Source organism: Mastigoproctus giganteus, chromosome 2 (genome assembly GCF_048544385.1).
Source record: "Mastigoproctus giganteus isolate SK-2022 chromosome 2, ASM4854438v1, whole genome shotgun sequence".
In the NCBI taxonomy this organism is placed as follows: Eukaryota; Metazoa; Arthropoda; class Arachnida; order Uropygi; family Thelyphonidae; genus Mastigoproctus; species Mastigoproctus giganteus.
The window spans coordinates 232,182,089-232,207,942 of record NC_143576.1 but is presented as its reverse complement, the minus strand read 5'-3'; the positions used below and the strand labels follow the sequence as shown (position 1 = coordinate 232,207,942).

The window sequence follows — 25,854 nt, the reverse complement described above, 5'->3', positions numbered from 1 at the left end:
ACCTCTGCCAGTGGCTACTGTTAATCTATTAGTCCTTGTATCCCCCCAATCTATCAGTTTTCTGACCCACCTAACTCTGCCTCGATAGTATCAGCAAAAATTCTTGCACCCTTTCTATTTAAGTGTATCCCGTCCCTGTAGAAGCAATCTCTCCTGTTAACAAGTACTGACCAGGCTGAAAGAAATTCTACCCCTTGAGCCTTGCACAATCCTTCCAGGGCCGAATTGATCGACAGGGCTCTCATCATATACTCCCTCCTATCGTGTCTGGGCAGAATTGCAGACACTCTCAAATTCAACCCCAATTCACGGCTTTTTTCATCAGTGACCTGTACTTGTTAAGTAATTCTGCCAGTCTCCTACTCTTAATATGCAATATAAGGTGCTCCCGTTCCTTTGGGTTAAAGCGTGTCCTTTGTGATGAAATACATCTGATGTCCTCAAGGAGGGGACATTCCTGCATTAGGTGTGACCATGTTTGGTTTTCTCCGCAGTGGCATAATGGGGAATCCGAAAGTTGACAGCTTGGCATTAAAAGAATATGATGCCGAAAGTATGGATGCTGATGCCGAAAGTTGACAGCTTGGCATTAAAAGAGCCGTGCCCTGTTAGAAGAAAGGTGGTGTAGAGTCCCTGTGAGAACCAGTTTGGCTGTTCGGGATACACTTGGGTAATGTCCGGGATGAACTTCCGGGTTATCTCACCTTTAGTTGAGTCTGCCCATCGAGACTGCCAGGTTTGTTGAAGATATTTGATTAGTCGTTTCTTTTCTGCGTTGCTGTTGTTGGTCGGGTCTGTGGTGAAGCCAATGCAAGTTACACTGTTCCCTCTTGATAGTTGATGTAGCATGCCACAGCAGACAATCTCCAGGTCCAAGGGTAGTAGGCCCACAAGAGCCTGCAGTGCGTGTGAGCTGACCGTGCAGCATGCTCTGGAGACGGTGAGTAAGATGCTGCACTGTATCGTTTCTAGCTTTCTTTCATTGACTGCTGTGATTGCTTTTTTAAACCAGATCCCTGCTGCATAGCTGATGGCTGGAATGAAGAAAACTTGTAAAAGAGGGTCAGGGTTCTTTTCCTTAAGCCCCAATCCTTTCGCGAGACTCTTGCTATGAGGGCTGAGTAGTTTTTGGTCTTTTTTTGTAGATATACGAGGTGTGGGGTGAATGACAGATTTTTGTCAAGGATGATTCCTAGGTATTTTAATTCCGTGGTCAGTTTTATGGTTTTTCTTTCTATTTTTATCTGAGGTGGCCTTCTAATATCAAGGGAGCCTTTTAAAAGTATTGAGGATGTCTTATAAGATGATATTCTTAAGTGATGATTTTTTGACCATTCTTGGAGGGTTTCTGTGGCCCGGTTTGAAATAGCCTCAAGTTGTGCACGATTGTCTGCCTCCAGCATCAGGACCAACTCATCTGCGAAGGCTTGAGCATCTGCTCTGTTTAGATCCTGGTTGAGGAAGCCGTCCAACACCAGGTTCCAGAGGAGAGGCCCCAGGACTGATCCCTGTGGGCATCCCTGGAACACCGGCCAGGTAAGTTGGCTATAGGGTGTAGATACTGAGATCCTTCTGTCCGAAAGATAGGTTTTAATGCATTGGTATAAGTTGCTGGGAATGTTTGCCTCCTGGAGTCTGCCGAGGACACTTGGCCACCAAAGTGAGTCAAATGCCCCGGCAAAGTCGATGGAGATAATAAGGAAGTATTTACTATTGCTGTGTGTAGCTGCATTTATTATATGTTCCAGGGCATCCATGGTGGAACATCCTCATTGAAAGCCAAATTGCTTAGGAGAGGGGAGGTCTGCTTCTTGGTAGTGAGCTTGTATCCTGCTGTGTAGAAAGTGTTCATACAATTTACTTGGTACTGGCAGTAGGGCTATGGATCTGTATGACTCCGGGAGAGTTCCTGTGGTTTCTTCGGGTTCTTCAGTATTAGTCTAATTTGGGCTGCTCTCCAATCACAGGGAAAATATCCTGCAGATAGGCAGTGGTTGTATAAGTTTAATATAGTTGTTGGGATATATTCCACGGCCTTTTTTACAATTTCTGGCTCCATGTATTCTTCGCCAGGTGTTCGCTTATTTCTTATTTTTGCTGTCACCAGATGGATATCTTCAAATGTGAATGGGTCCTCCCGATGTGCTGGGCAGTAATTAGTATTTTCCTCGCAGAGCAGAAGTTGCTCAGGAGTGTGGTCTGGGGGGAGTTTCTGGAAGGTAGTATTCAGGATATTGTCTATAGATTGGTGCCAGGATGTGGTATAGTGGCCATCGGGTGTCTTTGTCAAAGATATTACTTCTCCTTTTGGTAATTTATTAGTTGACACTTTATATAAAACCCCCCCAGGGGTCCTTATTTCCTGTTGTTGAGACTGGTGTCTCCCATGAACATTTTTTCTGGGTTCTTATCAGGGCTGTGTATTTGTTTCTGACCTCACGGTATTGTTGTCTGAGGACTTCTACCTCTGCCGCCGGCCAGGATTTTCTCGCTCGCTGGAAGCTTTTATGGCGTGTATTTACTTCATTCCGCAGTCTCTGAAGCTCAGGGCACCACCATGGGACTGAACCTGCAGATGGTTTCTTTCTTTTTATAGCTATGTTTGAAGCCTCTGTGATTAGACTTACTATAGCACGCTGGTGCTGGTCCGGGGTGAGGTTTGTGCTGTCGAATGCTTCAACAGAGTATGTCAGTGCCTTCCGAAATTGTTCCCAGTTTGCCTTGGCTATAGCAAATCTGTTGAGGATTGTTCTGGGTGTGGGTGATCTATTGAGGCATGGTGCATGGAAAGTTATTACTCTATGGTCAGAGGTTGTCCAGTCCTCTCTGACCTTCCATGAGGATATGTATCCTGCTGTGGAGCGAGTAGCTAGGCTTATGTCTATTGTTGCCTCCCAAAGAGTACTTGAGAAGGTCGGTAGATTATTTAGCTGATTCAATACTGTGAAGCTGCTGTTGGTCAGGAATTCTTCCAGGCGCTGTCCATTGGCAGTTCCTCGTCGATCGGGAGTTGTACTGTGCCAGGCTCGTGACCTGCAGTTTGCATCTGCATAGACGATTATTTTAGCATTAGGGAGCTCGTGGAGGACATTTTGCAGGTATTGGGTTGCGGGGAGAATATCTTCGCCGGGTCGGCAGTAAAGCGATATGGCATAAAATTCTCCCAATGGAGAGATGATCTGGGCACAGGCAGCCCATTTGTTGCAAAAGTGGGTTATTTTAGTAACCATGAGGTCAAGGTTGCAGACAACCAAGGCTGCCTAGGGGGTGTTGCCATTATGTTGTACAATTTTGTACATGGGTGGGTATACTCTCACCTCTTTCTTGTGTGTGTGTAGGGTTCCTGGAGGAAGAGGATGTCAAGGTTGTCCTCGTCTACCTTTTTCTTTAGTTGCGCAGTGACTGCAATTGCCCGTTGTGCATTATGCTGTGCAAATTTCACTGTGTTAGAATCTTTATATTTACAAAGAGTTCCCATAATTTGTTCTTTGTTGTTGAGTGCTTTTGGCTTTTAAGTACACGGGACAGTTACTCTCTCTGACAGAGTGGTCTGCTGGTAACTTTAGGGCTTTGAAGTTTGCGCAAACTGGTGGAGCGGTTTTGTTTTGGCAGGAATTATAATTGTGGCCTACTTCTGCGCAGTGCCCACAGGTTGGAGAAGTTTGCAGTTGGGTACACGTGTGTGTGGTGTGGCCAAATCGGCAGCACCTAAAACACTTTGGAACAGCCACGTGCTCTCTGAAGCAATGACTGCCCCAATCAATGTAGATTCTTGTCTGCTGCATTAGTACTTTCCATGCTCTGGGAGCTAGTTCTACCACCCAGTTAGTTCAGTTATTATACCTGGGTTTTGTCTGATATCTGGGTGTTATCAGATTCGTTGGGTCCGTATCCGGGAATGCTTGCTGCAGGTTTTTGTGATATATCTCACCTTGCAGTTGTGTTGGGGATAGGTCATTTCCTGTGTTAAAGATTACAATGCTTGGTTCTTTTTTCTTGTTAGTTTCTGCTTGTAGGCCCAGAGACAGCACTTTCGGATTTGCTATAATTTTGTTCGCCTCCTCCTGTGTTTCTGGCTCGATGACGCCGACGTTGCGGGCCTTCCTTATTGATTTTATTCTAGTGTGTTTGAATTCATTGCTAAGGTTAGTAATTACAGTCTTCTTTACTTCTTCACTTGTGTGAAGAGTCTCGGTGTTTGTTGGCTTCAGTATGACCAGGTTGGGTCTTGGTAGTAGTGATAATTTCTTTTTGCTGGGAGCAGCGAGGGTTGGTGGTCGCTCCGTTATCATTGTGGTCCTCAGCACTTGGGCATATGTGGGCGCGCGCAATTGCATTTGGTTTGCCCCACATTCCATGTATGCCTGGAGCTTGGCATTGGCTCCCTCACTCTCGAGGTAAGTTTCCGTCAAGAGAGTGTCCAGCTTGTTCCACAGGTTCACAATTTGTGCCCTTAGCCCTGTGCTTACCCTGTTAGATTGCTCCTTAAATAATGTTTCCAAGGGAGCCTCGAGGAACAGAGACTTCTCGTGAACTGTACCCCCTGGCAAGGAGGGATCCAGGGGAGCCTCTGGTGGCTTCTCCTCGCTGGTGTCCTTTTGGTTGGTTTGGTTTTCTGTTATGTCTTTTGATTCAGTTTGGGAGCGCATCTCCCACTCCGGATTAGGTGTTGGCTTTCTATACTTGCGTTTTCCTGTTAGCGGGCCCCCCGAATGTGGTTCTGACATCTCCTGTTGTTGGTCTATGACGACGGGGGTCGTCATTTTGGCTCTGATGCGCGCCATCTGTGGGCTTTTTCAATTTCCCATCCATCTTTGCGAATTTCAGATTATCGAACTTTTGCGGATAATCGGAGTTTATGAGGTCCCGCGTGAAAGAGCTCGTGGAGGTGAGCGAGGCCACCTTCGTCAAGTCTTTGTTTGAATTTGGAGCTGAATAGTTCTTCAGCGAAGGTTTTGGGCTATCCCCCTCTGTCACTTGGGGTGGGGGTGGGGGAAACAGCCAGATGTGGAAATTCCCCTAGAAGAACGGGGTTAATTTCCTATTGAGTAGTTTATATCGGCGAAGACGTTGGTAGTGTTATTTTGTTGAAGAGATCATCGGAACAGAAGTAGCTTCTCTCCATGGTCAGTTTATGGTGGGGGGGGGGAAACAAAAATCATCGTTTCCATTTGGAATTTCACTAAGTTGATAGGAGTTGGTTGGGACACAATCACTGTCCAAAGTAACTTTCTCTGAACATTACCCCAGTCAAGAGCCAGATAGGTACGTGGCGCCCGCGTTATATCAGTGCCTCTCTATTTCCCTGTTGTGTGCCACATGGTGACCAGTTCAGTCTCACAACAAAGGAAATTGATACTAACGTAAATATCTGGCGATAAACTTAGTAAAACACCAAAAGTATCTCACTGGAGGAATCCACTGATGTTACTCTTTAGTTGAAAGCACTTTTCTGGAGATAAAATACATTTAAATCACATATTTGAAAGAGAAGTTCACGGAGTGATGAATAGCATGTCCGAACAGTAAGGCGGCCATATTGGCGATCCAACCGAAAGGTAGCAGGTTCGAATCCCACCTCGGGCTTGGATCGCAGTAAAATGCAAAAAACCTTGGGAGGTGCATTATGGCCACAGAAGCTGATGTGCCAACAACTAACAAAAAAAAAAAAAAAAGAGGAGGAGGAGGGGTTATGCTGTTAGTTAAGAAACACATGAAATCTGAGGGGAAGTGCATCCAGTTGACATGGGTGGACAGTGCAATGTTGAGTCTGTTTGGTGTTACATAAACAGTGGGAAAGGGAAAATGAGAGTAGGAGTGTGTTTTAAACTTAATGACTGATGAGTCAATGAACAGTTGTGCAGAGAAATAGTGGGCCAGTAAATCAGAATGTCTTGTAATGGGGGATTTTAACTTTCCAGATATTGACTGGAACTTGTGAGTTGGTCACTCACACGCTAGCAAGACTTTCTTGGATTTATTGGAGGATTGTTTTCTACAGCAATATGTTCGAGGGGCAACCAGAGGGAGTAATAGTCTTGATCTTATTATCAGCAGTGATTATTCATGCATTAAGAATTTTCAGAAAAAGAAACCACTAGGTGACAGTGATCACAGTGTACTGATGTGGGATTTACTTAAAGATGTAACTACCATCAAGGGTAAAGGGAAGGGTTTTTGTTTTCGTAAAGGTGACTACAGTGGTCTCAGACAGTTTTTAAATTCTATATAGTGGGATCAACTCATGATGTTACCAACAGTGAATTCTAAATGGGAACCCTTTAGGGACTTAATCTTGGAGGCTACTAGACTTTTCATATCAACTAAGAAATACTGTTCAAGATTCAGGCCTAAACGAATGTCAGATGAATTAATGAGGCTTGTGGCAGAGAAGAAAATATGTGGGATGCATATATATATATATATATATATTATCACATGACACAGAAGCTTATGGCATATATAAGGTAGTCTGTAATCAAGTCACAAAGGAGGTTAGACATGCAAAGGCAGATTACAAGAAATCTTTGGCAAAGGATGCAAAGAAAAACAGACTTCTTTACTAAGAACTCTAGAAGGAAGGAAGGGGATGAATCAGATTGGTTCACTTGATGTTAGTGGTCTGACAGTTGATGATCCTGCTCAGATAGCTGACAAACTGAATGAGTATTTTGCATCTACATTCACACATGAGGAGTTATTCAAAGAGGGGAATGCCAGAAGTTTATCAAACTCCAACAGGGAGGTAATTGATCTTGTAATTACTGAGAGCAAAGTGGAGGAGAAATTGTGAAGTTGAACATAAAAAAGACACCTGGGGCAGATGGAATCAATCCAGTTTTAATGGAGGCAGCAAGGGAAGTAAGCAAACCCTTAGTCATAATTATGAGAACATCTTGAGAGTCAGGGCAAGGTCCCCATGGACTGGAGATGTGCAAATGTATCCCTAATTCATCTCTATCGCTGGATGATAGCCCATGGACTGGAGATGTACAAAGGGGTGCAAAGGGTGACACAAATAATTATTGACCTGTTAGTTTAACTTCTGTTCCGGGGGAAAATAATGGAGTCGCTGGTTAAAGAGGTGAAATTGAGAAATTGTTAGAACAGCTAAGGTAAAGAAAGCCAACACGAGAACCATGGCAAACTTACTGGACAAACTTATTTCCCACTACCACGGTTTCACCCTGCATTCTCGGTAAACAAATGGTGCGTGTTATCGGTAGTGGCAGTAGAAGTCGATAACAAAGTATTGATTAGTTTTTTCTCATTATTAATGGCAGATTATTGGAGTTCATGAATGGGCTGAGATTTACTTATGGGTATACCCTCCAGACTGCCTCAGCCTTTGGGTGTTTATTCCCCCTTACAACTGTTTTCAAATAGGAGAACGACTTCTCACACTACTGGTAACATGCACCATCCGTAGAAGTCGTTTTCCTATTTTAAAACAGCTGGAAGGAGGGATTACTGAAGACCCTAAGACTGAAGCAGTCTGAAGGGTGTACCAATAAGTAAATTTCAGCCGCGAAGACATTACACTCATGAACCCCAATGAATTCCAAAGAGAATAAATATACAAAAAGTTGATAGTTTAAAAATAAAAAAGGTCCTTCGTGCTAGGTGTCTCAAAGAGGAGTATCCACAACATGTAAAACAACTTCATGCACAAACTGCTTAATAACAGCATAACACTGAGAAGCAAAAAGATTGTGTTGCTAAGCAGTCAACCTCCAAAAATTACATCCGAAACCACGGCAGAGATTTTGAGAGAACTGCCTGACTCAATTTTTACTTGTACCACATGCAAGAGATATGGGTAGTCATTCTGTTGGTCTTAATGGAGCATGACTTTTCAGTTTAGTTTTTTCTTTTCTTTTTTTTTTTAATGAAAACTCCAAATATAAGAGGTATTAGAACCTATAGTACTTAGTACTGTTGGGTTGGAGGTTGAGAAGACGAAAGAAGATATTTGTTAACATTAGACTGTATTAAATATTGTCATATCCACCTTTTGGCATCTCTCATATTGTGTGATTATCTTCACAACTGGGTCGTCATGTCTGCAATACCAGGATACCTGCCCACCCACTGATGATAGGCCAATAGCCTTGAAACATGTCTGGGTGGTGGTACTCACTGAGAATAAATAACAATAGTCTTCTCTATTAGTGAAGCGTTACTTATTCGAGGTAGTGCAATATCACGCCAACTCGTCGTGAAGGCAGAGCACAATATGAGAAAGAGCAAATGATGCCTACAACTACTTTGTAGTTTCTTAAGAGTTGTCTATGGTGTATCTACACACCGATATTATATAGATATTAAACTCTTAATGTATTATGCCTTGTGCATTTAGTTATTTTAAATATTGGCAAGTAATAATGAAAGAATAGTTAAAGGGAAAAAAATCCCATCTGGATTTGATCACATATCTGGAATAATAAAAATGCGTGAAGCTGATTTTATTCATTATACTACCAGTTCATCTGTTATTGTGGCACATATATTATCTAATTTACAGTATCAGTTGTTTGTGCAGCCACATCAATTACATAATTTTGTATTTAAAAATTAACTCATTTAATTGCGGTTAATATAAATTAAATTCCTGGTGAGATTTTATGAATGATACAATTTATCTTTTTAGATACAAAATTCGAGACCATTGTCAGCAACAAACATATTCAAGAATGGTTTGAAATTGTATGATAGATTAAACAAATGAAATTATAATATTAATTAATAATTTCAATTATTATATTATGTTAAATTATAAGAGAAAATAATTATTGAACAAATTGAATATAATAATTGTGATAAATATAAAAGTCTGTCGCCTTTATTTAAGTTACTTAGTGGATTTATTTTATATAGAATAATTGATTTAGATAATAAAAATTGTAGTCATATTTTTAAAATAAATCATAAATTCAGTTATTCTGATCCCTTTCTTTAACTCCATTTGACACCTATGGCCAAAGCCATACGTGCCATACAATAGTTCAGTAGTTCTCAAACTTTTTCATCAATGAGCCAATATTGATGAAAATATGAAGATAGAAATTGTGTGGCCATATATTGGGTTAATGCTGTGATATCACTCACAGCATTAACATTATGTGTATATATTGCACACAACATACCTATTAGAAAACAACACTTCTCAATACATTTCATTATATTGGCAAAATATGTACAGGTAGTTCCTGACTTTACGAGTTAATTCGTTCCTAGCACACGCTCATGAAGCAAAAACTCTTAAAGCAGGAATTTATTTTCTATAGATGCAATGTTATGTTATGACATAACGTCATAACAACATGACATAATGTCATTTTTTTAACAATGAATAATTTGACCATAGTAATGTTAAATAAAGGTCAACAAAACAGAACAGTAGTTTATGCTTAAACAATAATTTATTTGTCCAAAGAAATGAAAACATAGCCTTTAAAATCAAGCAAATTATAATAGTAAAGAAATTATTTATGTCATACAAATGTTAAAGAATGTTTATTCTTCATCATCATCACTATATGCACTCGTTGTTGGCTTGTTGGAATCACGAGTTGTCGTCTTCTTCAGAAATGCTTCAAGAGTCATTTGTTTCCAAGTCGGTCTTCCCTTTTCTATATATATTTCACGATAGCATGCATAAGCATTTTTAAACCTGTATCAACTTTTGTGGTGTGCTCGAAATTTGAATCTTGTGACTCAAATAATCTCAATTGCTTTTTCTATGTGTTGAAAAGCTTTGTCAAGCCCCTTTAGAATGAAGGAACAAACAAGTATTTCAACTATTAAATCTTCTTTTTCCTCAGCTTCTTCACATTTTGCCATTTCATAGATGTCTTCATTTGTGAGCTCTTCATTGTGTGCTTCAAGCAGATCAGTATCAGTAGTAGAAACCTCAAGCTGCAATTAGTTAGCAATATTAACGGTCACTTCTGTTTAATTTTGTACAAGTACAGTACACAGTAGTACTGTTGTATAGCTATGTGTATGGTTTGAAATGCCATACTTATGAATGTTTAGCATTTATTTATTGCAATTAATGTTCATATTTTTGATTTTGTTGATACAGTCAGTTCTGCTATAACATGGTACACATGTTCCTAAAAATCTCTGCTTTATGGTATTTCGTGCTTTAAAAACAGCAAGGCTTATGGCAGGAATACGGTTTGAGCACTCAAAAAAAAGTTCAGTACATAAAACACTAATAAAAGTTAGAAACCCAATAAAATTGCTAAAAGAGGTTTAAACATCTTAAATTTTTAATAAATAAATAAATGTTAACCGTAAATATAGCACTTTACCTTGACAAGATACCTTGTATTGATTGGAGTCGATGCACATATTACAGTATTAATTATGCTATGTACGCTTACGTACATAGCTTAATTCATGCTGTAATATATTTGTACTAATTGATATTTCTATTCACTCACATTTTTTGTTTTTGGATTGTAAAATTTAAAACAGTAAGAAAGATAAGCAATCAGTAATAAAGTACACAGCACACACAAATTGCACAAATGAGATACGGAGTAACAGGTTTACAAAGCTTAAAAATAGGAAAGCAGAGAAGATTTTGAAACTTTTTTGTATGATTGAAGAGGAAGGGAAAATACATTTCACCATAATAATGTAAAAACTCACAGAATTCCAGCTATTGGTATTATCGCAGATGCAATAAGATCGAGTTTATTACCCACTTATAATAGATTGCACTAACAGAAAAGTCCAATAAACCGCAAACTGCAAATTGTTTTATGGTAGTGACCTCCAGAAATGTGCTCCTTTGTTCATGCTATCATGCCTCTTGAAATTTCTATTCGAGCAGAAAAATGTGAGCTTCTGACAACACGAGTCTGCCTAAAATATCACTTCTTAACTTGTGGATACAGTGAATGACAACAGTGTGTCTCCGACCAATACAACTACAGTAAATGGGAAATATAGCTCTCACATACAGTAATACCCCGACTTACGCTACCCCGACTTACGCGAACTCGGAGTTACGCGGTTCTTGATTTTTTCGTTTGGCAACGCTGCCGCCCACTATCTTCAAGGTCGTTTTTCATATGTTATCGATATACGGTGCGACGGCGGAGAATGAGAGCGAAAGATGAACAAAATTCAACTTTGCTGCTTTTATGTTTTTTATATCAGTGAAGGGAAAAACACATTTCACCATAATAACGTAAAAACCAACACAATTCCAGCTATCGGTATAATCGCAAATGCAATTAGATCGAGTTTACTACCAGTTTATAACAGATTTCACTAGCAGAAATGCAACTGGATTTTTATTGTTTTATGGTAGTAACCCCTAGAAATGTGAGGTGTTAATAGTGTATCTCTGCCTTTATGGTGTTGTTTATTCAGTTGCTACATGCGCGCAGCTTTGTTTATGCGTATCAAGCGTGCCTCCTCGTTTTGTAATTGCGCTTTATTCCCTAAAAATGAGTAAAATACTTAATTAAAAGGTGTGAAAAGGAAGCGTCCTGGTGAAGACACTGCAGATTCAGAGAGAAAAAGAAAAGCAATTATCGATAAACAGAGGCGGACTGGGTCAAAAATTCTTACCCGGGAAAATTTATAGTGGCCTCATACTATTATGGTTTATGGCCAAAATCACACCGGCCCACCGGGGTTTCCCCGGTAAGGCTTATGGCCAGTCTGCCTCTGTCGATAGAGAAAAAATACGAAATTGTGAAATGCTTTGAGCGAAATGAAAGACCATGTGATATTGCACGTGCTACAGGCCTAAATGAGGCAACGGCGAAAAGCACATGACAATTGCAAACTTGACAGGTTGAAAATTGAAAAGGGCTCAATTGTAAAGGGCTTAAAAATTTTAGAAAACATAGACTCCAACGAAGAACGCGTTATAGCTACAAAGCAAGGAATAAAAAAATTATTAGCTTGCTACGAAGAAATTCTGCGTGAAAAAAAGAACACGCTGTGTCGTCAGACGAATTTGTTAGATTTTATGACGCCATCGACATCGAAATAACTTTTTAACGTAAGTCATTTGTTTTTTTAATACATATTTTGTATTAATATGCATAAAGAACTGCAATTTTATTAATATTTTTCTTCTAAACTAGTGTTTTTGTTAGTCCTTGGTCCCAATTAAGCAAAATTTATATGTATTTATATGCAAAGTTGTACCCCGACTTACGCGAATTCGACTTACGCGATTTTCGTCGGACCCACCTATCGCGTAACTTCGGGGTATTACTGTATTTGACATTTTTAAGCTTAGTAAACTTATATGTATTGCTGTGCAGATCGCTACATTCAGCTTGGTGCCGGGTTTTGCATTCACCTAGTGTTACTCGTAGACGAAATCGTGCAGGAGCCAACATGACAATCACATTATACTTGCATTGTTCCCTAATGTATCAGTCGCATTGGAGCAAATTCGTGTTGCTAAAATGCACGATATAGCAGAACTGACTGTACTTGATATTTGAAAAAAATAACTCGTAAACCAGGGAACTCCTGATGCGGGAACTGCCTGTGCATAAAATTAGCAAATTTTCACATGAAACCTTGAATGGTATTTTTCCAATTAAACAACACAGAATTTTATGTTAATTTCAAAGCAAATGAAAAACGTGATTGCGGTATACAAATTCCCGGGATTACGATCTTTGCATGAAAGAAGGGAGTCATCATTGTTACTATACAATATTTGTGGAATTACCATCTTTGCATGAAAGAATGGTTGGAAAGAGAAGGGTTTGCATGTGCATCTTGTTATTATGACTGTGATAGTTGAGATTTTGCAGTACTTTCCAGTCAAATTTGGCTTTTGGCTGTCGTGTAACTCATATTTATTACAATATAGAAATATACATTTGCATCCTTTGGTGCTGCTGCTTTGTGCACTTTGGTGCATTTGACATATCCAGTTTATTTTATCTTCCTGCTATTTCTACAGTTTTAATTCATTGGTATTATATACTATATCTATTTTATATACAGGGTGCAGAGAAACTCTACCGACAAACTTGAACAGGTGATAGAGGGTACCAAATGAAACATTTTTTGTCCAGTAAACACAGGTCGTAAATGAGTTGTTATAGCAGCAGAAGCTATTAAAGGGTTGTAAAAATCGAACAACACATTCAATTTAATGTTGTTTAATGCAGACAAATGATTCTGTTGCACACAAAATAGAAAAAACAATCCATAACACAGTGCTTGAACGTATGACTACCTTCAACATTAATGTATGCATGCATCGAGAGGTCCTTGGAGTGGTGTGTATCTGCCGCTAATAGCATGAACACGTAATGTCATTTTATGTTCAGTACGGGTACAGACATGGAAATGGAAGAGAGGCTCGCAGGATTTATCAAGAACGCTTCCTAGGCAGAAGGTTGCCTCACCACACAACATTTGCTGCAATGCACCAAAGATTGTGGGACAGTGACTCTTTTGGTATGAATATGCATGATACTGGGCGTCGACTCACTACTAGGACACCCTCCTGGTTTGAGGAAAAGGTTTTGCAGATCTTTGCTTCCTAATACTCCTACCAGCACAAGTGCCGTTGCACGCTGATTGGGTGTGCAGCTTTGTTTGTGTGGGATGTGGTGCACGAAGCCAGACTACATCCTTTCCGATGCCAGAAACTGCATGCACTAGAACTTGCTGACTTTGCCCACCATGTCAAGTTCTCCCACTGATTTTTGCAAGAAATCAACTTGCAGCCTGATTTTTCCAATAATGTGCTTTACACTGATGAGGCATGTTTCGCCCAAGAGGGATTGTTCAACAGCTGCAACAGTCATGTGTGGGCAGAGAATAATCCCCATGCAATGGTTGAACATGGCTACCAATACATGTTTAGCATCAATGTATGGGCTGGCATTGTGGAAAATGTTTTAGTTGGACCATACATGTTGCCTGCACGTTTAGATGGGCGACTCTGTGTTTTCTAGAGCCAACAACTTCTAGAGTTGTTGGAGGATGTTCCTCTGATTGTCCGAGCACAAATGTGGTTCCAACATGATGGAGCACCACCACATTTTCACAGACGTGTACGTGCACACTTACAACCTATCCAGGCAGATGGATTGGTCAAGGTGGACCTGTAGCCTGGCCAGCAAGGTCGCCTGATCTGACTTGTTTGGATTTTTTCTTTTGGGGATACACGAAGACTCTTGTGTATGAAACGCCAGTGGAGGAACTTATAGCATGGATTGTCGCAGCAAGTGCAGAGATACAAGACAATCCTAGGAACTTCCAACGCCTATAACATTCAGTGATGCGTCGGTGTGGGTTATGCATTGAACATCATGGTCACCAGTTTGAGCACTTCTTATGAATTGTTTTTTCTATTTTGTGTGCAACTGCAAATGATTTGTATGCATTAAACGACACCAAATTACTGAATGTGTTGTTTTGATTTTTACAACCCTTTAATAGCTTCTGTTGCTATAACGACTCATTTACGACCTATGTTTACTTGACAAAAAATGTTTCTTTTGGTTCCATCTATCACCTGTTCAAGTTTGTCGGTAGAGTTTCTCTGCACCCTACACACACACACACACACACACACACACACACACACACACACGCACACACACACACCAGATGGTTATAAAATAAGTTTCCGTATTCATGAGACCCTAGTGTCAAAACGGTTAGTGCTGTGAAAATCAGTGAGTATGTCATTTAGGGTATGGGGAAGCGATTTGTAGAAGGGGGAGAAAAAGTTCGAATTTTTGTCACCAGGGGGAAAATGGCCCTGCTTGTATGTAAAAGTTGCCGTTTACCTCAAGGCACGCTGCTTATGCAAATGACATCCTGTTAGATAAAAGCAAAAAGGCCAACACCACCGTCGATAACCATTATGGCTCTTACATAAAAGGAACATGCTCTTTTAGTAAAACTATTCTGCCAGAATAATAGTAATGCTAATGCAGCACTACGTGAATATCAGAAACTTAAAGGTTTGCATAAAGGACCTTTGACTTCAGTGGAGCTTCGAAAACTAATAAAAAAAAAAAAAAAAGAAATTTGAAGCAACCGGGAAGTTAGGTATAATTCCAGGCAGGGGACGACCACATATTGGAACGGAGGTAGTGTATGAAGTGGAATTTGCAATGGACTCCAGGTCAGAATGCGAAACACTAACAGTCAGTAGTGCCAGAGGTGTGTCAAGAGACTTGAACCTTCCTTGGTCTACTGTGCGTAAAGTACTTTGAATAATTTACTCTTGTTTCCATACAAGATTCACGTGGTGCAAGAATTAGTCTTGTGATCAACAACAACGAATAGACTTTGCTCTACGATTTCTGGCTCATATGGAACTTGACGATACATGTGCTCGAATGATCTTGTGGTCTGATGAGGCATATTTCATTCTTCATGGGGTTGTAAATGCACAAAACTGCCAAATATGGGGAACTTCTCGTCCATCTGCTGTGCATGAAATACCACTACCAAGTCCATATGTTACAATATGGTGTGGATTCACAGCAGTTTATAATTGGACCATTTTTCTTTGAAGAGTCTGCACCTCATGGCCCCGTAAGATGTACGGTAACTAGTGCATGGTACTGTGCTCTTCTAAGAGATCACATTATTCCTACTCTGTAAGAAAGGCAATGCTTGAAGACCATAGTATTCATGCAACATTGTTCCCCTCCCCACGCTGGTCAACAAGTGAAGGAACTGCTCCGTTCAACATTTGGAAATGATTGCATCATTTCTAGAGACTTTCTGCCGTTCTGGCAAAGGGATACCTGAAAGACAGAATTTACCGTGGCGGCATTACAGATGCTTGTGGATTTGAAAGCAAGCAATAAATAGCATGTAGCCAACATCTCCAATGAGATGCTATGCTAAACTGTATCACAGGCAGTCATCTCAAGTGAAGGAAAGCACATAGAACAATATCTGTATATTTCTAAGTTCTAATATTAAAATCTGATCCTAAGTTAAGTATTTCATTTCATATTTACAGTGCCAATTTCTCCCCTGGCGGTGGAAATTTGAACTAATTTTTTTCCCCTTCTATAGATCACTTCCCCATACCCTAAATGACATATCCGTCGATTTTCACAGCACTATCTCTAACTGTTTTGACACTAGGGTCTCCTGAATAGGGAAACTTATTTTGTAATCACCCGGTATATCACTGCAGTGGTGTTCGCCCCAGGAAATTTAGCCAGCCGGGTAGCATTATGAAGTAGCTGGGTGGGGAAGTGTAATACTTTGCAATATTAAAAATTTTCTGTTATTTATAAATGTAACTTAAGCAATCTAGAGCAGAAATAAATTGCATAATTTAACATTATATGCTCCCGCATTGATCTCAATCGCATAGTATGTTCGAATTAATATCGATCGAGATCAGTGAGCAGTGGCATATGGTACTGCAAGAATTGCTTAAATTTTAGCAAGGCTGTCAGTTAAATTCACCGGGTGGTGCACCCATTCGATAGATCCTGGGGAGAACACTGCACTGTATTGTTGTTTGTTCAGAACTATTTAATGGATTTTCATTTCATGTGAAAAAGTAATATTAATTTTATATATTTATACAATAAATATATAAATTTATTTATTACCATTTAATTTAATTTTCATATGGTCAACGATATTGAAGGTGTTATTTTAATACAAATATGTGGCATTATTTAGCAAATATAAATTGCAGTGAAGGGATTTTTTTTTTCTTTTTTAAATAAAAGATTGCAATTAAGATGTTCATGATTATAGGCTTTGCTTCAGTTGTTGATGGCATGGAATCAAAAGTTTTGGAAGAGAAAATACAAAAGAAAAAGAAGAAAAGTTTCCAACAGGCAACATCACGTAAGATAAGTTTGTTTTAATGTATATTAGACAAGGCACACTTTGTTAACGTATATTTTAATCCATAAATGATATTCTACAGGGTGTATGATTATTCACTCTCTTTTCAAAATGCTTCTAATATTTTATTTATTTATTTTTTATAATTTCTGCATTGATTTTTATTATTCAAACCATAAATGGCACATTGCTTAATGAGATTCTTGTCAGTATCATATCTATACTCCCTGTAGTCTCCTTATTTTTGCATGCTTTTGCAGCATACTTATTTTAAAGGCAACAAGAACAGTCATTTTTCTTCCAGTTTTTTGGCTTGATACAGTAAACATTTTCCTTCACTCGGTCCGAGAGAGAGAGAGACCCATAAGGTGTGAGGTCCAGACTGAGTGCCATGCATACGATTTGCATTTTTGGACAAAATTGGAGGCTGTGTGGAGTAAAATGATAACAGTGCAAAACCTTACTGAATGAAGTATCATTTAGTTTGAATCATAAAAATCAGTACAGGGGAAAAAAAAAAACCATTTCAAAACATTTCAACTCAGTAAATGATATCACGAACTTGTTTTTAGCAGTCTTTGTGATTGACTATTTCTGATTCAGAATTCAAATAAACCTTAATCCTTTTAATTTCTTTCATTTAATTCCATTTTAATAGTTTCACTAAAAGGGTTTGGTAGATTCCATGATATTTCACTAGGTTTATTGATAAATAAATAAATATCTGCTTATTCATTGTTCCAGAAAATTGCATGACCATTCACTGGCACTAATTTCCCTGTTTGGTCAAGACTTAGTGTTTATAGCAAAAAAAAAAAAAAAAAAAAAACATGAATCATTTTTATATCAAAAGTAATGTTACTCTGTCTTATTTTAAAGGTACAGAAATTCTGCTTCAAACTTGATGTGGATTTGATTGCAGTTGGTCAGGGTCACAGATTTGAGATTTTACGAATGCTGCATTAAAAAAAAAAAAAAGAAAAAAAAAGTCAGTTCTTGTGGTGTTTATAGTGTAAATTTTACTGATAGTACTCTCAACAAAATGAAACTTTTTCCATCAAAGATGTAAACACTTTTCTAAATTGATTTTGTGTGCTGATTTCAAATATGATCTCAGTTCCTTCTATCACATGTAGTTTTTGCAATATGATTGCTGGTAATATTAGTACAACTTAAAACAATTTCATTACAAAGCATGGGACTGGTTACAATTACATTTTTATTAATTTTTCGGTTTAAACTCACTACACTATTGTAAAAAAAATGTGTACAATTTAAAACTGTCATGCATGTGATTTCCTTTGGTACATTCTGTCTGGAATGTCAAGGTACAACATGCAGCAGTAGTCTGCCAACATGCCAGCATTCCAGAAATCTTATTAGCAATTTTCCATTGATTTAATGTCAGGATAGAATTGTTCCCCTGTTTGTCACTCACTGTGCTGTTGTTTTCAGGAAAGAAATCTAAATGTGAATGCAAGAAAATGAAGTTTCTCATCCCATTTCTTTATATGTGAGAGATCTGCGGCTTTCTACAAATTCATTTGAAAACTTGCTGTGCTTTTAGTTCTAGAACATTCAGGCATTTTTCAAAGCTTTCATCCTACAGAAGCTCTCTGATTTGAGGCCCACAAAGATTTCCTCTCACTTTTGTGGTACTGAACTTTGGAAATTTCTCACTTAATGTTTTGAATTCATCTTACCCATTATTTTCACAAAATTCTTCATTGGAATTTTTGAGGTCAGTCACATATGACTGGCTGTGGTAGAACACCAGTCCTATTGGCACATAGAAACAACAATATTTTGCAAACCCTCCTTGCATTCCCATTAGCACACCAGTGACTTTGAGGTCACTGGATATTCCATTGATGGATACTATATTGAATTTCTTCAAGTAGTGTCTTCATGTTCATTAGCATGCTTCCTTTAGTGAAAGAGTGGGCAATAGGGACAGATGGCTGTAAGTTCACATTATGCAGCAGGAAAACAGCTTTAAAATTTTGCTGTGAGTAGTTGCCATTCAGATGTAATGTTCTTGTGACAATTCCCCAAAAACTCCATTTGTATCATGGTAGTAGCAAAGTAGACCATTTACTATGAATAATGTTGCCAAAACTTGGTTTCTTTTCTATAGTTAGATACTTTGACATTGTTAGCATTTCTGCTTTAGTCTTGAGATGAAACATTTGGTTTTATCTTTGGAGAGGGCTACATCTTTAGCGAGGTCATTTAACTCATCTTTGGTAACAGCTGAGGTCCTGATGTCTCTTTTTCAGTTGTGTACTTGAGATTGACTGAAGTTCTCAGGTCTCTGAAAATAGTATTTCGTTGCATTCCATTTTGTTTTCCAAAGAGTCTAGTCCATGCCTGTGAAGGCATCAGAATTAGCATACTGTCATTATGAGGGATTAGTCTGATTGCCAAATCCAGGTCCAGATAAAGAATCTTATGCTTATACTTTGCTGAAAATTCAGTTACACTAACATTACAAAAGTAACAATCACTGTCACAGTCTTTCGGCTCCATCCATATCATAAGTATGGTAAACAGCATCAAGATTTTCCTTTTGTTCAGCCACTCACGTAATCTGTTTGAACAAGTGGTACAAATAATACATTATTCGCACCTTATTCTGGCCACCCAGAGAACATTCAAAGTATAACTGGTAAATTTTGACAATATTTGTCATGATCTTATGCCACTGTGAGTTAGGAAAGAGCCACACATACACATGGCAGAATTTGTTTAGGTTATTTTTATGCTTTTGAGGTTGAATATGATTCATTGGATCCTACCAGAAACAAATTGCATAAATATGAATGTTTAAACAATAATTTTATTCATGAAGGTTGGTTGAACAGGTGTGTGAGTAATCACAAAATCTAGATGCAATGGAGTAAAACTGAAAATAAATTTGGAGTTGGCCTCCAAAGATATGTTCCACAATTTTCCCCCCTTTCTTTCTAATGAAAAGTACTTATTGACCTGTGTAATTTACTAGAAACAAAACATTTGGACATAAAATAAATTCCAAAAAAAAAAAAAAAAAAAAATGATAGAATTCAGTTAAAACACATGATGTAATAATATTCTGTCATTTGTGTTTTGATGATAGTTTTAGTTCACAATCCAGGAACTCAAAAGCATATGCCTCTAAAGGGCGAAGATTGTTCCAGCAAGCATTATATACTTTCATAAATGATTCCAAAATTATTTCTTTCCGTTCGAATGCAACACAGTTTTTTGTGAATGGATTGTAATTCTTGCATATTTGTTCCCTTTGTTCATATGCGTTTTAGAATAAATGCACTTGAATTTCAATCATTAAAATTGATAACTGACTATCAGCTTTCCATTTGGATGTTGACACACACAAAAAAGAAAAGAGATAATCCCAAACACGAGTTGTTTCTTGTTGATCTTGAATTTCTGTAGGTTTTAATTTTCAGGAAAGAAGGAAAGTTGTTCTAAAGAACAGAAGTGGAAAGTTTAAGTGAAGAAGATGAAAACTTGGTTCAGTGAATTTAGTATTGAACTATGCATAGGAGTTGAATAGCTGACGCATGTTATTCAGATTAGTTTGAAAGAGAGATTGGCAGGCATATGTGAGCTTTAGTATAGGCAGAAAATGAAGCTGGAGATTTGGATGCACATCATTTGCAATGTGCTTTATCCTTATCCTGAGCAGCTTTACCTGGAAGTCCGCGATTTAGATAAGGGACAAAAGTTTAAGGTAAAATGGAGGATTTCATTTCTACAAGAATAATTTCAGTTACATGATCCGAGTGAGTATTTGGATTGTCATGTCTACAATACCAGGATACCCGCAGTCCAACCAGAGGAGAAAGGAATAAATCACCAGAACATCCCATTTTGCATTGATGTAATGGAATATTCTTCAAGACACAAAGCTGAGAATGGTTATGGGTAAGGGTATGTTTCCACTTTTGAAGAAACTATCATCAAAATGCAATCTGAGGTTCTTAGAGGAACCTAAGATACACTGCTAATAACTGTATACTTTGAAGAGCTGTTGGTAAAAAAATCTGTAGTGTCAAGTGTGCAGCATTGTAGTAAGGACTTGTAAATGAGCAAGTTGTGCATGGTCATTAGCAAAAACCGTGGCATATCTACCAGCTGGGTCCATACAAATTGAAGCCATCTGTAGTTATTAAAATCTTGAAATAAATTTTTCACCCAGTTGGTAAGGTACGCTGGAGAAAGTTGTTTTTAAGAAAGAAAGCAAGTGAATTTGACAGAATGTGTTAGAAAGTCTTTGACAAGGAATATCAGAGCAGACACATGCACAAGCACCATCTTTAAAGCGAAAGGCATTATATGCAGTGCTTACCTGTAATATGTTTAAGGGATGGTGTATGTGATTCTAGAAACATTTAAAAAAAAAAAAATTTCTGAGAAACCATGAGATCAAATGTAATGTTTATTATTATTATTATTATTATTTAACTTGTAATTAATTCACTGTAGGTGGTAGATGACTTTCATCAACCGGTGAAATACCACCACTTTGCTTATTGGAGGCTTGAAGTGGTGAAACCCATGTTTAGTCTCTACAGCAAAGTTTCCGGCACCCCCCTCCCTCCATACTTCTCCTTCAACCCTGCACGGTACTAAGTACTATAGGTTTTGATACCTATCATGTTTGGGGTTTTCATAAAAAAAAAAAAAAAAAAAAAAAAATCGGATAAGCTTGCTGGCTAAGGTAAAGAAAGCCAACACAAGAACCCCGGGAACTTTTACCAGTCAAAAACGTTTCCTGGTACCGTAGCTTCTCCCTGTATTCTTGTTAAACAGATGGTGCTTGTTATTGGTAGTGGCAGTAGAAGTCGATAACGATGTATTGATTAGTTTTTTCTTATTATTAAAAGCAGATTATCGGAGTTCATGAGTGGGCTGACATTTACTTATGGGTACACCCTAAGACTGAGGCAGTCTGGAGGGTGTACCCATAAGTAAATTTCAGCCACGAAGGCATTACACTCATGAACTCCAATAATCTGCTTTTAATAATGAGAAAAAACTGATCAGTACATCGTTATCAACTTCTACTGCCATTACTGATAACACGCAACATCTGTTTACCGAGAATGCAGGGAGAAGCTGCGGTACTGAGAAACGCATTTAACCGCTAAAAGTTTCCCGTGGTTCTCATGTTGGCTTTCTTTACCTTCACCAGCTAGCTTTCCTGTGTGTGTATAGCTGAAACACAAGTGCTGAGTTTATCAGTAACAGTATTGTTAATCATTATTTTCACTACTAGGTTCAGAACCTCTTGTGAATACAGTTTTTACCCCCTTATTTTGATAAAAGAAAATTGCAGTGACAGCTGAATATTAAAATTTACTTTTTAAAATAAATAAATATATATACAGGCTGGCCTCGATTAATTTGTCCCGCGAGCGCATCGCGCAAAACGGAAACGCGTTAATCGAATATAATAATCAATAGAAAAAATTATAATTGGTCCTTGACCTTCTAGAATGTCTATAAAGAATTTAAAAAAAACACCTTTTAAATAACTTTTTAACTGTATACAATGTAAAAGATAATGAAAATAATTATGGAATTAAATGTTTATTGCATAAAACAGCGGTTCCCCAACTGTGCACCGCAGAATATTTTTAAATTTTCGAGGGAAACACAGCGATACTCGACATCTGCCGGACACTGTCCGAACTACTAGCTCGAGGTAGTTCACAGTTTCAACATTTCTTCAGTTGTTTGGACCTAACTACTAAACGGAACTGTTAGGTATTTCTTTTGGTCTGGGTGCGCCTTGAAAAAATTACTGAGACAATAAGGAACCGAGAAAGTTTAGGAACCTCTGACATAAAATACACAATGAAGAAATGACTGTTGCGGAAATATTTGAACAGTGTTGACTTTCTCTTTTCATCAGTCAATTTCCGATTGCCGACAACAATCTTCTCTGGGCCCTGGCGAAATAAATATCGCAGAGAACCTCAAACCTTTTGTTTGAGGTTCTATGTGATACGAAAGATTTCATCTAATTCTTTTACCGTTATCTCCTTCGCAGTAACATTTGCATCTGGCTCATTTAAAATTTTGAATTTTTATGCAAGTATGCATTGACTTTATTAGCAGGAGACAAACAAGTAACACGTCTTCTTCCGATGGTTGATGGAACACACTGAGGCAGGCAGCAGGCAAACGTTTGTTTATTGACCGTATGACTCACGGTAAGCTTAACACGCGTTAACTGGAAATTTGCATCGTGTAAAGTGAAAAGTGGTATAATTTTTCAAATATTGTTAACTGAAAATCGCGTTAATTGAACTTGCGTTATGCGAGGCCTGGCTGTATATATATGTGTGTGTACAGGTTAATAAATATAATATTGGTGTAAACACACCATAGACAACTCTTAAACAAAAAACTACATTAGTAGTTTGAATGGCATCGTTTTATCTGTGTCTCGTATTGTGCTCTTCCTTCACAAGTTGCCATGTATTGCACTACCTTGAATAAGTAATGCTTCACTAAAAGAGACTATTGTTACTTAATCTCAGTGGGCACCGTTTCAAGGCTTGTTGGCCTTTCATCGATGGGTGGGCAGGTACTCTAGTATTGCAGACATGACAATCCAGTTGTGAAGATAATGCCAGAAGGTGTATGTGATAATATTTAAGTAAAATCAAATGCAACAAGGCATCATATCTTTAAGAGTATAATAATCTATATAATATTGGTGTAAACACACCATAGACAACTCTTAAACAAAAAACTACATTAGTAGTTTGAAGCATTACTTATTCGAGGTAGTGCAATACATGGCAACTCGTTGTGAAGGAAGAGCACAATATGAGATACAGATAAAATGATGGCCTTCAAACTACTAATGTAGTTTTTTGTTTAAGAGTTATCTATGGTGTGTTTACACCAATATTATATAGATTATTATACTCTTAAAGATATGATGCCTTGTTGCATTTAATTTTACTTAAACAGGTTAATAAAGAAAAGCAGCAGTTTTGAATGCCTGTATTTTTTGATATACTGAGGAAGGATTGGTGAATTTGGTACAATAACATATGTATGACATAGAGTTCATTATTCAATGAAAACATAATCAGTATCTTAATTTTAAACCCAGTATTAGTCAGTTTGGTATTTAAGGACACCATAATAACCAATACCAGCCCAGTACTTCAAAAAATATAAGCATTTAAAAGTGGTGTGCATTTTGTTGATGACTCATGTATATTAATAAGTTTACTGATTATTAATATACTCATTATATTAATAATCAGTTTGGAAAAATCAATATGCAATTATTCCATCAAGAAGCTTTAAGCATTTCCATCATGAAATATCAGTAAAGGAGAAGAAGTAAGCATGCTAGCTATTTTTCTTTGAGAAAGGTTGTATATTGATTAAGAACTTTCAATCTTGGAATATTGCATTGGTATTGATACTGTTACAGGATTAACTACGAATTACAGTTGCATAAATTGTATAAAAAAAGAAATGGCAGTAATACTAGTAAAGTCTAGTAATAGCTAAACGTTGATGGCAACTTTAAATGTTTATTGGTATTAAACTTGTATTTTAATTCTTTGTGTGAAGAATATTGTACCATTTGTAAAAGAACTTTGCTTAATGTACTCAACTTAACTTTCTACTTGTTTGTAGTTGTTTAATGCAATCTAGACAGAAAAATCACTTGAGTTAAGAAGAACATTACCTCTCAAACTTCTAGCATTCAGAGACCCAAATGTGGCAGTTGAACACTCACTCTGTTATATAAATTACAGACTGGATTCTAATGAAAACTTAGTCAAGACTAAGTATGAGTTAAGTGTATATTAATATTTCATAGTCACCCATTGCAAAAGTTTTAAAGCAGAAGGCAGAATTGATAAATTGTCAGAGTGTATCAGAAGTGAAAATATCACTAAATCAAAGATTTTTGGGAAAAAGAAGTTAACAAACTTTTATATAGTGTATTGAGAGTTATAAAAAGAATTGTAGACTTCAGCCTCATATATATGGTGTTAGAAATATAAGCATAATGTACAGTCAACTTTTCAGCCCTTGGCCACTCCCCACAAGAGAACTATCAATGTGTTGTTTCTCAAAACATGATCTGCAGTTTTGCTCATTTATAGATATGCCAAGTAATACTTCTGTGCAAGGTATTTAGCTGCCAATACCAACTGCAATTATCTCCAAAAGAAAAAGAAAAAAGCCAAATTGAATTGTTGCAGCTTTAACAGCTATTGTATTGAAAAACTGGAGGAGTTGTAATTGGGTGACTCGTGTGTAATCTTTCTACCTTCATAATGCACATTCTGGTTGTTTTATAAAGAAAAAATTCTTTTCCTCTGTGAGCAAACTATAATGCTTCTTATTCCTTTATTCAGCCGAAATTGTACAGCTCCCCCCACTACAAATGTGACACATCTTACATCCTAGACTCTTTCTTGTCAGATGGTTGATTGTGATGACTGCAGTGTCTTTATATCCACAAAGCAATCAGTGGTGGAAATGAATGCGAAACGTTTCTTAATTTGCAAGTCACAGAAACTTTACAGGAGTATGTACTTTGGTCATGGATATAAACACAAGTTGCCAGTGAAGAGCTTCTTGCAATTACCTTTTTTTATTTATTTAAACCAGATAGAAGTGTACAACCTGTTTTTTGCTTCCCTTTGCCTCTCCTCTTGAAATGCACATGCAAGTCTCCACTCACATAGTAGCTGTTATGATTACAGCTTCACAGCATGCCACCAATGAAAATTTGCCTCCCCCCCCCCCCAAACACAGGAATTTAGTACATATTCTATAAATGAGTTAAATTTTAGATGGGGTTTCCACAGGAGAAGGTTGATAGTTCCCTTGTCAGTAACTTTTCCTGAAAAGAAAATACTTAGCCACATTTTTCTTTTGTGATTGATGCTGAGATACTCCAGAAATTAGCAGTTTGGTTAGATGAACAAGCTGTTGTCATCATTAAAACTCATT

At 37.8% G+C, this 25,854-nt stretch overlaps 1 protein-coding gene across 1 annotated transcript in view; it reads left to right on the top strand.

The window, feature by feature from the left end:
• Positions 1-25,854, top strand: part of LOC150090241 (uncharacterized) — a 242,114-nt gene that overhangs the window by 72,376 nt on the left and 143,884 nt on the right. The window contains exon 3 of the mRNA XM_090390225.1: positions 16,753-16,845. Within this exon, the coding sequence (XP_090246351.1) occupies positions 16,753-16,845 (93 nt within the window). The remainder of the gene's footprint in view (positions 1-16,752; positions 16,846-25,854) is intronic.